Genomic DNA, 17,435 nt, shown 5'->3' with positions numbered 1-17,435 from the left:
ATGACATCAGAATTTGTTAATATTTTATTGATGATGACTACTTACCATATGACATGCCATGTGAATCCCTCATATCTCAAGATCAAATCTAAATCTTCTTTGTGTCCTTTTGGTCATATTTGTGACTGTGCCCATAATTTTAATCTTTCCACACCAAGAATATTACAATGAAAAATATTTCCCATCTTACAGACAGTAGTTTTTTGACCTTCATTGAATATTGATTTCAGCCTCAGGCTCAGCAAAGCATCCTGATGGAAACCACAATGGATGGGGCTCTGAGTGACCTTGTTGGAAGGTGTCCCTGTCCTAGGCTGTTGGAAGTAGATGATCTTTGAGGTCCCTCCAAACCAAACCCATTCTGTGATTCTGTGGAAGCTAAAAAAGCTCCTGCTGAGGCTGCTCTGTGTTAATTCTTTAAAGTTTTGTTAGACACAAATGGTTCCTGAGGGTTTTATACATTTGTCAGCCTGGTGGTTTTATACAGTTCAATCACCTTCAATCTAATGAGTCCTTAATTTGTTGTTTTACTATTAAAGGAAAATGACTCATCAGGTGGGAGATTTTGGTTCACGAGTCTGCATATAAAGCTGTCTCTTGATATTGAACACAGCATAAACATTGCTGTTCCCTTTAAAAATAATTCCCTATAATAATCAGCAAAATGCTGCAATGTTGTTATCACAAATTGAAGCTTTAGGTTCTTGCTGTAGAGTACTATTACATATTTCAAAAGGATCTGAAATAATGGTAATTCTTATTTACAGACTAAGTATGAAACAACATGAAAATTGTGAGAAATTATATTTACTCTCAACCCTGTTGCTTCATAATTATTTATTTTTGTAAGAAGAAATCTGCATTTACTTGAATGTATAGGGAAATGGAGGTGGGACAGATATTTCCAGAGGCTGATGCAAGCCTTTGACACAGATGCAGTTCAGACAGTGAAGCTCCTGAGGGAAAAGTGCAGTTCAGAGCTTCTCACTGAGGCCTCAAAGGTTTGAGTTGTTTTGTGGTACCCTGATAGATTACAGATAGATGTGAATTTAACCAGAATGACACCAAAAGAGTGAAGGGAGGGAGGTACTTCCAAGCCTCACCTCTAACATGGGAAGATGTAGTTTTCACAGCCTGTACCTGCAAATGCACTGTCATGCAGCCTTAGAAACAAATAGTGTATTAAAAGTCCAGCAAATACATATAGGCTTTTTTTTTATTATTATTTACCAGTGCCACTGCTAATGGAAAACATGCAGTGCATCTAGAGAAGGTGCATTTGGGTGAAGAACTGTTCCCCAGGAACCTGGAGTGTTTGTGTGGCATAACCCAGCACTTGAGCATTAGTTCCTCAGTAGAAAACAGCTGCACTTACTCAGCATGCCTGCTGCTCCCAGCCTGGGGTGTGATACCACAGTCCTTCAGAAAACCAGTGTTTGTCACTTCTGTACTCTCCAGTAAAAGGAGCAGTTTTGTTTCAATGCCTCCATTAAAGGCCAGTAAAACTGGGCTGTAAGTCGAGGCTAGTCTGAAGTTACCAAAAAGCACAGGAGTGACTCCATAAGTAGTTTTCTAACTTGTAACATTTTCTACCAAATTATTCTTCAAATGACCACACAAGTCAGGTATTAATACCAGAGCCTCAGGTAACTTCTGTTAGGGCTCTAGCAGGAACACAGCTGCAGTGCAGTGCCTGGGATGGTTCTGCTCTAAATGATACACCTGCTAAGCACTGTATTTAGGGTTTGCTGGATCATGTCAAAGTTCTTTTTTATTGTGTTTTGCTCAAGTAGTCAGGAGAATAATCCCTCATACAAGATTATTTACATAATGGCTTTTGCTATGACAGATGAGAGGTATTAAAAAAGTCTCATCTTTTCATTTTAAAGTAAAACCAGTCATTATTTAATTATAGTACAGTGGAGAGAGAGCTGCATAAACTGTACCAGAGAAGCAGAAAAGTACCCAGAATAGTTCCAAAACAAACTTAGTTGATTAAATGCAGTGCATTAAAATCAGACATAATAATGTTGACATTTTAGTATTGTTAATGAAGGGCCCAGCTATTGATCTTTGCTTGGGCAACTGTCTATTGAATCTACTGGACTTACATTTAGAAAAAGTGTAGCCTAATGAATTTTAAGTAATAATTTCTATACAAGGTAAAAGCTCCTCAGAGAGCAATTTGTGAGATTTCTATGTCAACCTGAATGTGAAGAGGCTTTCCAATTCAGCATGATAAAAGTTATTAACTTCACTTGAATGAAGAAGGAAAATAATACGATATTTTGTTTAACCTCTGCAGCTTCAGAACTCCAAAATTACCATAGGCTCTATGAATAGATCAGAAGAGTAGAAGCTTCAAAAATTTCCCCAGCTATCTCATTATGTGAAGCAACATAGCCCTCTCTGAGGGGAGCTACTAGCTGGAATGATCACAAATCAAAAATAAATTTAGATTCTAGAAATATTGGATAATTTTATTTCATTAAATTATTGTATCATTCTGGTTGCTGAAACATTCATTCTGTTCTCCTGACTCCTTGATGTAGCCTGAATGGAGCTATGGTGGGATCTGAATGGGCAGCCAGGCAAACTCAACTTTCCCCTAAAGCCTCTCTATTGGAGAATCTTATTACAGGACTTGGATGCTGTGACTTGTCAGAAACTGGATCCTGGGCTGTGTGAACTGTCACAATTCCTACATTCTTTGCTTCTCCTGAGCAGTGGACAGACATTTAGTTGTTGCTGTCCACCAGCTCTTTGTCAGTGCTTCTCTGTGGAGGGTGCCAGCAGAGCCAGCATGGTAGTTCATGAGTTCTCCCTAGTCTGCTCCAGGCAAAAATCAACCAGGTCATTTTACACAGTGTCAAGTGTGGTCTGAGCTAACTGGTTTTCCCTGGAAGGATTAGGAAGTGTTTGTGCACTGCTCTGGGGCTGCAGCATGGCATGGTGAGCCTCTGGAGTACCATGTGCTGGGCTCAGCAGTGTTCTGCTGCTTTGTGCTGTTGGAATCAGTGAGGCAGGATTCATCATCATCATCATCATCATCATCATCATCATCATCATCATCAGTTATTGATTTTTCAGGGTGTTCTTCCACTGGAAGAGTTCAAAACAGCTTCTCATTATGATGAGTGGTTTAAAAATAATGAATATTTAGATATTATTTACAAACATGCTCATTTACATTTTTAGGGCATCACTCTATTTGCATTAGCATTCCTTTACTAAGAGATCTTTCTAATTCAAATCAGGATTCTGATACTGTTGTTGGTTCTTCTCCACGTTAAGTACTCCTTCTCATTAATGCAAGACCTTTGTTGGATACATTTAAAATGAAAGAATTTTTAAAAATCAAATTTTAAATTAAGTAAGAATTCTCACTGACTTCTGTGGACCAAGTATTTAATGCAGAATTGATCTGATGCTTGCAAATTTGAAAAAAATTGTCAAAAGATAACAGTAATTTTCTATAACACAATTGTCTATGAAGTTGTAGGATGTTACAATCATATTTTTACAAAATGTTTACAGATAATAAACTACAGAAATTAATTTCTTTTAAAAGAGCATGTTTAGAGCACCACAACCAGTTTAATCCTCATTTTTTAAAGGAAAATGTCTCCTGTGTGAGTAGAAATTTACTGAGTTGAATCAATTTCTACTCAGTATTTGCTCCCTCCTTGCCTCACTGTTCATTCAGCTACTGGGGCAAAGAGAAGAAGAATAGAAGACAGAAAAGCAGTTTGTGGTTCTGCAACACTGATCCTTGCTGGTATAAGCCACAATTTCAATTTGCTTTTGCATGTGAGGATAATCTCAACCTGTGACTAGTCATTACCATGCTGTGTAGGGCATTTTTTAATTATTTCTTTTGAATGCCTTTGTATTTTTACTACTAGTACCATGAGAGACAATGCATCTAGTTGAAGTTATTTATGTTGTCATAGTAAAATGCAGCTCAGTACACTGCCCTTAACAATAATTCCTGTCACATGGTATCTGTTGCCCTTCCTAGTAATTTCAAGGTCATTACACTACTACCAGATTTACTTTTAGGAAATTCACATCCTGAAGATGCTTTTTGCATAATGAAAAAGAAAAATTTAATCCCTCCTTCTCTGTAAATACATAGGGCCTGTTGGGAGAGAAGTATGGGAACATCCGAATACCGGGGGAAGTTGAGTCAGCAGAGTTTGAAATGATCCTGGATGCTGCTGTAGAGGCCAAGCTAGAGACAAGGATTTTAGAGGAGTGGTACTGCAGGGATGAGAACGCAGTGCCACCAGCATATTACCTCAGACCAAAATCAGAAATGCTGAAGAACTACCAGAATACGGTAAGTCATACTCACCTGCTCACAAGAGTTGTCTCTCTCCATTACAGTGGCAATAGTCCCCAAGGCCAGGCACTTGCTGTTGTCTCTGAATTAGGTTCTACAGCCCTGCCCACACCTGAACCTGAGCTGCTGTGCTGCTCCTTTCCTGTACACGGTGAAGGAGCACCTGCAAACACCAAGGAACGAACTCCTGCCCTGGTGCACTCTGATTGCTAGAGCAAGTGAACTTGGGCCATCTGTTAGGGCTCTGGGACAGCTGTACAGATTTCCCTTCACTGGTGTGGTAACATGGAGAAGTCAGGCTCTTCTGCTTTGTACTGTGCATTTGCTGGATTTCAATTAACAGGACTTGCAGAGGAAATACATGTTTTCCCTTCTATCCCATAGAAGAAAACTCTAACAGTCAAACAAGTGCTTAGCACTGTCCCAAGTCAGGTATCATAGATTTAACTTATTAACTGTATTCTAACATAAGATTTTTGAACACTGTTCATTATAATTTTTAAAGCAGGCATTTGTCTTTAATTGATGATGATAAAAACAGTATCTATTTCTCAGGGCTCAGTTCTACCCTCCTACACATCCAGTATATAACTAAGGAGATATTTTAGTGTACAAAAAATGAAGTCCTTAAAAGAGTTTTCACTTCATTTATTTGGGTTATTTGCTATTAAATCATTGTACTTTTCCTGAAGCTACTGACTAACATGGGACAAAGTAAAAAGCTGTTTATAACTTAAATGACTTAATGTTCATAATTTAAAATAACTTTAAAAAGATGTCCATAACTTAAAGCTGTAACATAGGTGTAACACAGAGTTACATCTCATAAACTTATATGAAAGAAACTAGCAGCTCTGTCAGGAAAGAGTTGCTAGGGAATTTATCCTGGAGTTTCCACACTCCAAGAAAACTGGAGACCCCTGAAATATTTCACCAGCAGTAAATAAAACCTAGCTGCTTTAGAGAAAGCACCAGCATGGCATTTGCAAGATACTGTCTGAAAGGATTAGTGAATTTATATTAGAGTTCCTTTCTGATGACAGTTAAGATTAGTGTTACTATAGCAATGAATGAATGAGCATAATGTCACATATAATCCTGTATTTTTAAAATATGGTAGCTAATATAAGGCACTTAATTACAGGTACCAGGAACCTCATTTTCAGTTTTGAGATCCAAGTTTAAATTATTATCATTATTACGTCTCATTAAAGGAGTGATAATTTTAGCACTATTGCTGCTGCTTTATTATCATTATTTCAGGCTTGGTTATCAAAATACTCTTTCTATAAAGGTGTTATCGGCCTTATTCTTGAAAAATTATGCATTAGCTGCCTACACTAGGGATTTAGAAAATACTCCAAGGAGCTAACTCTCAAAATTCTAAAATGGAATACATTATGATCATCTGCACTATAAAATGTTCACCTTTTATTTATTTTTTGTTTGTATATGTGTTTCTCTATTACCATGTTATTTTTGGCCTTGAATATTAGACTTCTACTTTCTGATATTTTATATGTATGTATTACACCTATTTTTTAACTATGGATTTTTTAAAAGATGGAATCTTCTTCAAATTCTATGAATGAGAACAAATGGCAAGATATATCAGAGGAGATTAAGAAGATTTTTAAGACTGCCGTGAAATTGCTGCATGAGAAAGGAAAAATGAAACACAGCCAAGCAAAGAGATATCTTTCCTCTGGTAACTAACGATTTCTATGTACCCATTTATTGTCTTTTCTGCCAACCACTCCACAAACATGAAAATATATTTTTGTTGGCATTTCTTGTATAATTAAAGAGAGAAAAAAAGGTTTGTTGTGCTTGCTTGAGACTAAAACCCAAAAGCACCCAGCAAATTCTCTGTGTTTGGTTTTTTTTTTGGCTTTTTATAGAGAACAAATGTCTGCCTGTTGGGGGTAGGGCATGTTCTTGAACTGTTTGTAAAGAACAGCTGACAGAGACTCTTGTGTTGTCTTTTCATCCCCAGCTATTGAAGATGAACTTGATTTTGCCTTGGGTAAACAAACACCAGCTTTTCTAAAGAAGTGTGTTTGCTACATCCGGAAAATTGCCAACATTGAGCGTTTCGTTAAAATTCCCGAGATGGGAAAATACATGGACGTGGTGCATAAAGCTGGGAAGTTCCTACGAGATCCTGAAGCCCATGAGAAGCTGATCAAGCTCAGGGATGAATTCATTCCTACCATTGTCGCATCGTCCAATCTGAGAGTGTACACGTCCGTCACCCACTGCGACATGAAGCTGGGTTACTCCCAGGAAGTGGAGAGCCATTACATTGAAGGGCTTGGTAAACAGTTCTACGAAGACATGATTGATATAATCCAAGCTACAGTGCAGCAGAATTTTGACACGGAGACGGACGTGCTGTACGATGAAGTTCTTCAACACTCATCGCTATGTAAAACGTACTCCACCTTTTATGAATATAGATGTGAGGCATTAAACATCGTTCACAAATATGTTCTGCCTAGAAAACTAGGACACATTAACCCTCTTATCATATATGGAGGACCATGCACAGGGAAGACTCTTCTGTTAGCTGAAGCAGCGAAGAAGGTAAATAAGTACCTTACATGCTAAGGTCATGTTGAGAGCATTGCTGTGTGTAAAGTCTAACTTAGTTTAATTCTTTCTTTTCTCAACATCAGATCTATCAGCCCTTGATATATAAAATAAAAATAATAACGTGTATTTGGCATATGATTGTACACATATGCAGAAAAATATTACTTTCCAATAATAACATATCTGTGTCATGTGCTTAGCCAAAACAAATATAGTTTATCAAAGCTCTTAGAAGTCTGATAGGAATCAATATCTTTTGAATTAACAATATATCTTTTAGAATGATCTTTTTGCTTCTTGTTTCTCTGAGGCCGCCCTATGAATCCACAACCATCTAAACATCTTATTCTAGTTTTAGTCTTAAACACAAATTCAGTATGTCTTTCCAAGTCATGCCATCTCATGTTCTCTTTAGAAATTATTCCAGAATTATTCTAATACACTGGTTACAAATCTATAAGTAATAAGCTGCAAAAATGTCCATACTTACTTATCTGGTGTATACTGTTTAAGTCATTGAGCTGAGTACTACAGACAAATGAATGAAACATTTGTGCAAGGCAGGACAAGATGCAGAAAAAGACCAAGCTGGCATCACCAGACCTAATTCTGCAGGTGACAGTCACAACTTCGAGTTCCTGGCAGGGTGGTCAGGGAATTTAGCATGGTGAGCTGGGAAACAGCCATATCAGCCAGAAGGAAATGAAGAAGCGAACAATACTGTTTAAGATGCCTGTATCTACTTCCTGTGGAGTCACATTAGGTGCATATATGAAATTGGGATTTGCAACTCAAGATCTCATTTCATATCTGAGTGCATAAATCAGCCTAAAGACTCTGCTTTTCTTTTAAAATACTATAATAACATAAGGTGAGATTAAGAGATGTAGAACCGAGAGTGTTGGCCTGCACAGACAGGGAAGATTTAAAGAAATTACATTCCTCACTGGCTTGGAGTGCTCTCACCAAAAAAACTTCAAGAGATAGATATGTTTTTCTTTTTGTGGCAGTGTTTTAGATTAAAGGTCACAGGTACACCAAAGTACCTGTAAGTGTAATTCTATGGGCCAAGGATTAAAGTAACTAGCTATTTAAGGGCAGCCTGTACTCTGATCCATGTCCTCTAGAGACATGTCTTTATACTCAGTCAGGATAAATGCTGAACAGCTTTAGGTAGTAGGCTGGTGTGCCTGACCAAGGATAACATTCTGTAGTGTCTAAAGAAGTTTATTTATAAGAGGCTACTTACTTTCAGAGGTGAGACTCAGATTTTGCAAAGAGTACCCTGGAATTTATGGAGTACATTCTAGTCATGTCCCCTTTGATGTAAGCCATTTTGTGCTAAACAAAGATGATACATGATTTTAATTTCATTCAGTGCACCCACCTTGAACTCTGACAGTGAAAGCATTTCTATTCAACCAGTAATATTTTTAAATGTTTTTTCATATATAGACAATCACTATTTATAAACTCTGTTACTGTGCTTCATTGAGATATAAATTAAATTATGCTCTATATTCTAGGCCTATTCCTGGCTGCAAGAAGAGATGGGACCAGATTCTGACCCCGTGGTAGTTATAAGATTTTTGGGATCCACTGAAACAAGTACAGATCTGAAGAATATACTTCAAAGCATTTGTGAACAGCTAGCAGTCAACTATCGCTGCCTCGTACAAAGTTACCCGAAAAAGATTCATGACCTTCGGGACTTGTTCATAAATCTCTTGAATGAGTCTTCATTTCACAGGCCACTGGTGATCATATTTGATGCTTTAGAACAGCTAACAGATAGTGATGATGGTAGGAAGCTCTGGTGGCTTCCCATTCACCTTCCACGTTCAGTACGCATAATTTTGTCAACACTGCCAAACAAGCATGGGATCCTGCAAAAATTGAGGTGCCTTATTCATGAAGAAAGCAACTATATTGAATTGACTGCAAGGGACAGAAAGATGTGTAGTCAAGTACTGAAACATCAGCTGCTGCGAGTTAAAAGGAAAGTAACATCAGGGCAACAGATCTATGTCAATGAGGCATTCTCCAAGTGCACACTGCCTATGTTTGTGAACTTAACCTTCAGAGAGGTCAGGCACTGGAGATCTCATAAGGATGTGGATGAGTCCTCCCTCTCTTTTACCGTCCATGAAAGCATAGAGCAGTTGTTTTGGTCGCTGGAAAACAAGTGTGGGTCAAGACTATTGTCAAGAGCACTTGGCTACATCACTATGTCCAGATCTGGCCTGAGTGAAATGGAACTGGAGGATATTTTAGCCCTTGACAACAGTGTTATGTATGAGCTGAATGAGAGAGTCAGAGAGAGTAACCCACTGAGAATTCCTTATATATACATTGCAAGACTTAAGGAGGGCTTACAGGGGTATTTAATAGAGCGGCAGGTGAAAAATGTAACGCTGCTTCTTTGGGCAAATAGGCACTTGCATCTGATTGCCCAGAAATTGTACCTGCACAATGAAGAAGACTTGCGTGAAATGCACACGGTCATGGCAGAGTATTTCCTTGGTGTTTGGTCAGGTGGACGAAGAAAACCTTTTTACAGCAATGACCAATATCCGAGTGGTTGTCCTGACCGTGGCAGTAAAGGCCTGAACGAGGATGACAAGCACTGCATGGATCAGGCTGCTTTTGACAGGCAGGCACCAGATCAGCCATGGGTCTTTCAGTGTAACCCATTGGAACCTGACATCTTTTTTATTAATCACAGAAAAATGACTGAGCTTATTCATCATTTAACAAGATGTGGAAGAACTGATGATCTTCTGTATGGAGTCATCATGAACTTCAGCTGGCTGTACACCATGATTAGAATAGGGCAGTTTGATAAAGCACTTTCTGACATAGAACTGGCTTACACATACTCTCAGGAGAAGGAGCTGAAATTTCTGGCCAGTACCCTCCGCAGTATAAAGTTCAAAGTAGTAAAATACCCAGGTTCGCTCTCTGCTGAATTGCAGCAGAGACTTCTCCCAGTAGTAAGTTCATTGCCCAAACTCAGACATCTCCTCCTAGAATGTGACAAGGATGGACCCAAGTACTGCTCTATCGTCCCTCTGCATTCCTCCATGGATGTGACTTACAGCCCCGAGCGCCTGCCACTGTCATCCAGCTGCATGCACGTCACCGAGATTTTGCCTACGTTTAATCCCAGCACAATTATTGCTGCTTTAGAAAATGGCTCCATTAGCACTTGGGATGTAGAAACCCGCCAGTTACTAAGGCAAATCACAACAGCTCCATCTGTTATCTTAGGGATGAAGCTTAGTAGCGATGAAAAGTATCTTGTAGTAGCTACAACAAACAACACTCTTTTGATATATGATAACATAAATTCCTGTCTTCTATCTGAGGTGGAAATTAAGGGGTCGAAACACTGTGGACTTGCAGGGGACTCCAGTTTTATAAATGGATTTACGTTATCAGTCAACCATGCGCTTGCTTGGCTGGAGGCCAGTAAAGATGTTACTGTAATAGATCTGCTTTATGGCTGGCCTCTCTATCACTTCCACTGCTGGTACGAGGTGACCTGTGTGCAGTGCTCTCCAGACGGAGTTTACGCATTCTGCGGGCAGTATCTGAACACCGCGACCATTTTCCACTTGGGCAGCGGAGAGAAGCTGACCACCGTGACCTCCGAATTTTCAAGTGGATTTGTGAAATTCCTTCTCATTTTGGACACAGCCCAAGAAATGGTGATGGTGGACAGTGAGGGTAGCCTCTCCGTTTGGAATACAGAGGAAATCGCAAAACCCCAGCTTACAGATGACTTTGACTGCAGAAGAGAAGACAGCGAAGTTGTCAGCATAGAGCTTTCTGAAGACCAAAGTGCAATTCTAATATGTAAGGCTCTCAGCATTGAACTTCTTGACACTCGTGTGTGGAAGGTGGCTGAAAAGTTTAGAGCTAAACACAATGAGCGCTTTATATCTGCTGTGCTGTCCAAAAATGGCAACTGTATAATTGCTTCAATGGAAAATACCTCAGCCATTTTTGTTTGGAGAAGAGATACTGGACAGTGTATGGCAAGCTTACAGGAAATCTCAGGAACTATAGTCAGGCTAATTAAATCAAATCATCATAACATGCTGCTATCCTTATCCACCAGTGGTGTCCTTTCTATCTGGGACATAGACATCATAACTGCTATGTCCAATATTGACAAATCTGGCAAACCCATCCAAAGACTGGTGTTGCCAGCCAGAGGTGAATTAATATACACATTGGATGGATCAGATTCTGTCCATAAGTGGAACTTCAGCACTGGATTTATTGAAGCTGTGTTCAAGCATGAAGGTATTGTTGAAAACTGTGTGCTGACCTCTTCTGGAGAGATAATGATTACATCAGATGATAAATGCAGCCAGTACGTATGGCACACGGTTAGTGGTGAAAATATATTTCGCATTAACGGGCAAAAGATCTCAGAGCTGATGATTACTCATAATGATCAGTTTGTAGTCTCTCTCTGCGAGCAGAATGCATCTAGAGTTTGGCGACTGGCTACAGGACATAGGGTTTGCAATATTTTAGTTGCCTTACAGAATGCATTTATAACAACTGCAAATACATTTGTAGTTGGAATGGCAAAGAACAAAGTGCTGGCAGTGAGTCTCTGGACAGGCAGTATAACAAAGAAGTTTTGCTGCGATGATGGTGCAAGCATTGTGGATATTAAGTTGATACCAGACTGCCCAGATATTATAGTATTTATAACATCTACCGAAACTGTGAACATCTGGAGCCTCACAGAGGAGGTCATCTGCAGACGTGTACAGTTGCCTACCAATTTCTTAAAAAAACTGGAAGACTTTGAAATATCTCCAAACGGGAAGCTAGGAATTATAACCCGTGGTGATGAGAACATCAACGTGCTTGATCTGTACAGCGGAAAACTCCGCGTGGTTCACGCCCCGGGTGTCATCTGGCGGCAGAGGCTGTCCCGGGACGGCCGCTACCTGGTGTACATTTGCTGCCGTGGGGAAGAAGATGATGACAATGGTGCAGTCTCTAGTTTAATTGTAATGAGGCTAGCAGATGGCAAAAACATCGGTGCCTGTTCTCTTTATAAAACTCCCACTTTTCTTGCACTCTCACAGAGACATTTAAACATTATTATTGGATTTGATGATGGAAGTATAGGCACTTACACTGTAGTGGATCGAGTTGATGCTGCGCTGAAAATCAAAATTGCTACTTCAAACAGCCGCCAGATTTTCAACAACGCAACACAAGTGATTAGGCCAAAGTGTCACAATTACAGCTTCAAAGTGACTGCAGACTGCATTTGGAGGGAATCAACAGAAGTATTTGCAAGGGATAGCCCCATTACAGTTACAGAGGCTGAGGTGAGTGAAGCAACACCAACCAAAAGACACAGCTACTGCTATGAGAAAGTGTGCTCAGCCATAGATTGCAGAGGTTTTGCATCTGACAACTGAGTAAACATCTGGACGAGCTTATCTGAGTAGTACACTTGCTTAGGTGTGTCTTCTGAATTAATGTAAAAATCAGTGTGTTACTTGGAAGACAGACAGAAACAGCAGAGGGCAGACCAGCTGTTTTTTCCTGTCTTACATTTCTATAAACATAAAAGCAAACATAAAGCAAGTGGGCTGCAGGGTTTTTTTTTAATTTTGGAATATAAGGTTTAGTCCAGAATTTCACCAGGGCCTTGATTAAAAATTTCTAGCAATACTATCAAAATTGTTACGCTATTACAGAAGTTAGGTGATCATATCTGTGGTTGACAGACTGTTTTAACTAGAACTAAAGCTCTAAGTGACTGGTGAGAAGTCAGACCACTATTTTATATTCCAAGTCACCTAGATGGATCTATAGCTAACACTCAACTTTATACCCACTTGCAAAAATGTGTTTTTTCTCCTTGATGGTGCAATGACAAGAGGTCACCTGCCAACCTGGAACACTTGATACATTCCATCATCATTTTAAAAATACCTACTTTTATTTTTCGTTTTTAAATGGGATTAATCTTTGGGCTGGAAGGAGTAGGTGCCAGTCAGCTGCTAACATGTCAGCACGTGAGGCAACAAGTATTTGTTCACCTTAATGAACAGAATGAAAGCTTTTTTTTTAAATTGCATGCAGGGATTTCAGGTTTCTGTATTGTGATAAAAATTATAAAAGTCCTGAGTTCTAAAGGAAGTATAGGGATTAGGGTTTTATTTTTGGTTTGGGGAAATGTTTCCTCTTCATAGTGTGTATTAGTACAGGTCATAATGAAAATTTTTCAAAGAGAAGGGGCGTTACTGACAAACACTTAAAGACATTTATTTCCTTATGTTAAAAGGTTGATGTCCATTTTGTTGTAAGAAAGTCTAAAGTATCTCCTATGTCTCCAAAGTAATCCTGGTAGTTTTCAGACATGCCATGTATTAGTCCTTACAATATTTGCCTTAGTATTGTTTCTGTTCTTTCCCATGATAAGTACAGATCAAATGACCAAACACTCTGGGACTGTTTGTGTATCTGCTGAAATATTCCACTAAATGTAAAGGCTGTCCAGAGGTCCTTTCCTAGTCCAGTTTGTAATGGGTTTTTCTTACTTTCACATACAAGCTTCACTTTCTGCTTTAGAAACTGTTCTGAGCCTTTTGTACAGTTTTACCAGTTTCAAGGCAGAAATTGTGAAATGATGACAAATACTGTAAAAATTTGCATTTTCCTAAGTAAAAATATTTACTGGACAACATCTGAAAGGATAAGAAAATTTTTCCCTACTTACATATCTTAAAGAGGGCACACCCATGGAAATATTTTCAAATTATTTAAACAGAATAATCTTACTTTTAAAATCAGAATTCTATGTCACAAATTTCAAAGAAATGAATGCCAAGCTAGAACTTAATGTAGTGTGTGAATGTTCAATGTACAAGCCAATATAGTATATTAAGTGACTTGAATGATTTTTCCTAACTGGTTTGCAACTAATAGATCATATTGAATGTTTTTATGTAAACTTTGTATTGTTGGGAAAACCTACCCAATCAGAGATTTATATTTTCATAAATGTCAAATTTAGTTAAATTTTGTTACAGAGTTGTTAAATTAGAAATCTATTGCAGTCTTCAAACAAATATACAGTCTTGTGTATGCATTGTTTGTACTAATAAACTATGGAAGCAGACTTGTGTGTGTCCCTTAATTTCATGGAAATTGCACTCTGGCAGAGGGACATGTGGCCTTCACAAAAAAATTTTTTTAAGGACAGTATTGATAAGGAAAAATTCCCGTATTTTTCCCATTGCAGCTAACTAAATCAAGCACTTGAAATACAATGAGATTTGCAAAAAGAAAAGAAAAAAAGAAAAAATCAAACAAAAACAACAAAAAATATGCCATGCTTAGATGATGTTTATGACTAGATTGCGTACTGACAGTATGCAAATCAACAGACACAAAGGCTTTTGTGACCAACCCAGTAAAAATCACAAAAAAAAAGGACCTGAAACCCCACTCCCATTCAGACCTGTGAAGCTATGGGAAGAGGCACCACAGTTCCCAGGACCCTGTCCCTATGCTGTGTAACACTGGAAAGTTAGTTCTTTCATTATCTTGGAAGGGTAAAATACATCTTCTATCTGCCAGGAGAGTAGCTGATTTTGGGTAGTAATGGAGTATAATGTAATCATAGAACCACAGAATATTCTGAGTTGGAAGGGGCCCCCAGGGATCATCAAGTCCAACTCAGCCTTGCACAGGACACCCCCAAGAATCACCCCTTGTGCCTAACCTATCTCACTCAGCTTTCTGAATCAATTTCTCAGGGGTCAGACTCCCCACACTGAGCCTATACAGCAGACACAGGGTCCTGAATGGCTTCAGGCTGCTGATACTTGCTACTGCAAGAGTGATTGCTCCACAACCCTTCACAAATCTGTCCCAAGTATGTGTATCCAGTGGTACTGAGATAAAATATTTTCTCCAATAATAAGCCATCCAAATACCAAGTGCTGTTCTACCCCTACATAGGAATAGTGCAATTTACTTTTGGTTAAGAAGCATTATTTGCATCTCTAGAGCAAAGCTTTCATTTACCTTTTAGATAAAGCACAAGCTCAGATGGGGTCTGTATTTTCTGACACAGAAGATTCTAGGAATAGGCTGTAGCTGCAGGAAAGCTTTAACAGGGAATTAGCCGGAAATTCTTTGGCAGACAAAGGTAAGCCAGAGGTCAGCTAGAAAAAATATTTTTATCAGTCATTTCCTTTGCACCACAGCTGGGGAATGCATGGCCCGTGACTTCATTTCAAACAGCCTGTGGCCATTTGACTTTTTTCACGTTACTACCAGATAACATCAAAATGTGGGTTAACATGTAGCCTGGAAAAGTTTGCATTCAGAAAGTGTTCAGGTTTCAGTGGCTCCCAGCCCTGATTTCTCCATGATGCACACTCAAGCCCTTTACCTCTGGAAACAGAAGTTTTAGCCATTTTGCAATGAGAATTTCAAGCAAATATTGATTGCTAAATGGTGTTGATATCAGAGGTGACTATTTCAGCTTAAAATCCTGAGAGTTTGCTTTTTGTCAAAAACTATAAATGTGTCTGTATCATAAAATGGGTCCCGTGGGGCACTTCCATAAAGCTGTTAACAACAATCTGCATTGTTTCATTTTGTTGATTAAAGATTTAAAAATACCTGCTTTAATATAAATATAAGACTGCAGAAGGACAGACTTCTGAAAACTGTTTTTACTTCTTCTAATACTTTTTATTTATAATCTATTTTTATTTCTTCTTCATACTTTTTAAAGCATTTTTTAATATAAGCATAAAATTGATCATGTAGTCTTCCAAGTGTGGACTACAGCCTCTGAATAGGTTTCATTAACAAGGGTTGGTTACTGAGAATCAATATAAAGTATTTATGCTACAAATATAACCTACTTCTTGTTCTTGTAGCTTGTAGTGGACATTACTCGGTATCTCTTCCTAGATCACCACATGGCTGCAGGGAGACCAGTGAGCTGCATTTTTTCCTGTGATATGCCTTTCCAGCCTATGGTTACAGAACACCTTTCCTTGCATTTTGGAGGTAGTCTCCTGACTTTTGTGACATGAACTGATGCTCTCAGTGTGGGTCTAATTCATAATCTCAAGTCTCAATTTCAAAAGGAAGGTCAAAGGCTGCAGGAATAGTCATCATGGTCTTTCCCAAGGCAGGATGAGGCATTTTGTCATGTGTTTCTCCAGAAGAGGCAGTTTGAACCATCACCCTTCTGTGAAAAAGGGTCCTTCACTATGAAGAACAAGACACACAGTGCTCAATTCACTTGAAAACAGAGGCCAATAAGCAGAAGAGTGTGAGGGAATGTTTCCAGTCCAGCACAACATACTCTTAAAATCACACATTTCCCCAGGTGACTGTTAAAATCTGCCCCAGCCCAGCTCTTCTCCCTGCCTCTGCCATCCTGTCCCCCAGACCTATGCTGTCTGTTTTCCAGGGTGGGTGAAGCTCCCATCCTGACTCAGCCAAGCCCCTGATGTGTTCCCAGCCATGGGTACACTCTCCATTTGCAGTACCATCTCACTTGTCTCCTCTGCACCCTCAGAGGGAATATACAAAAATGGATTTAAGGCATGTTCACATGTTCCCACTGTCAGAGCTTTCACCACATAATATTGTATAAATAAAATCATCTGCCTCCTCTCCTACTACATCTCAGATTACACATGCATTTCAGTGCATGTGAGAAAGCTTCTAAACTAAAATAGACCTAGTTAGCATATTTAAAGTGAAACACACAGAATTGTAAGGTGAGAGATGAAGCAAAAATCCAGATATGCTGTAGCACAGATGGAAGCAGAACATCCCCAAAGCAAGCTTGCTGCCACTTGTCTACATCATGCCATTGCTTGCTAGTAAATTGCCCAGCACTTCCCACTGTAATATCACATTGACAATAGCATATGAAGTCATAAAGTTAGCCTTTTAGGCTGCAATTTTTCGAGGCAGCCTTCTATCTCAGCAGGAACATTCTCCAGATAGCCTCAGCCAAAACAGTCGACTAAGGTACAAGAATGAGATTAGAGGGAAAATAGGATTTCTGAACTCTGAATATCTCAACTACTTTTCCTTTGAAAAAGTGTGACACCCGTGTTTTTGAACAAGCACTACGGATTGGTGAGACAAGTGATCATTTCCTGCAGGACACGTCTGTGAAAACCTGTCAGACAATCAACCCAAAAAGATCCCAGCAGTTCGCACATACTCACAGAAAGCGAAAGCTTTCAGAGGCACAGCATGGCTTGGATTGCAGGGGACGGGACAGAATTCCTCTACTAGGACAGAAATACCGGGTGTTGGTTCGAGAAATCTCAAACACAAGTCTGTGGAACAACAAAAAACACAGCAGGCATGGAAGGGGTCTGAAAAGGATGCCAAGCATCAGGAAAAAAATATTTTAAATGTACCAAAGACCTGTTGCAGAGCCTTGCAGCACGCTAGCTCACAG

The 17,435-nt window shown here is 39.1% G+C and overlaps 1 protein-coding gene across 1 annotated transcript in view; it reads left to right on the top strand.

Moving 5' to 3' along the window:
* Positions 1 to 14,098, top strand: part of NWD2 (NACHT and WD repeat domain containing 2) — a 52,496-nt gene extending 38,398 nt beyond the window's left edge. The window contains exons 4-7 of the mRNA XM_056489779.1: positions 4,139 to 4,342; positions 5,909 to 6,053; positions 6,342 to 6,931; positions 8,467 to 14,098. Of these exons, the coding sequence (XP_056345754.1) occupies positions 4,139 to 4,342; positions 5,909 to 6,053; positions 6,342 to 6,931; positions 8,467 to 12,396 (4,869 nt within the window). The 3' untranslated portion in view covers positions 12,397 to 14,098. The remainder of the gene's footprint in view (positions 1 to 4,138; positions 4,343 to 5,908; positions 6,054 to 6,341; positions 6,932 to 8,466) is intronic.
* The last annotated feature ends 3,337 nt before the right edge of the window (positions 14,099 to 17,435 follow it).

The sequence above is a fragment of the Oenanthe melanoleuca genome, chromosome 4, assembly GCF_029582105.1.
Source record: "Oenanthe melanoleuca isolate GR-GAL-2019-014 chromosome 4, OMel1.0, whole genome shotgun sequence".
Classification (NCBI taxonomy): Eukaryota; Metazoa; Chordata; class Aves; order Passeriformes; family Muscicapidae; genus Oenanthe; species Oenanthe melanoleuca.
The sequence above is the reverse complement of the archived record's forward strand: the minus strand, read 5'-3'. Positions and strand labels throughout refer to the sequence as shown.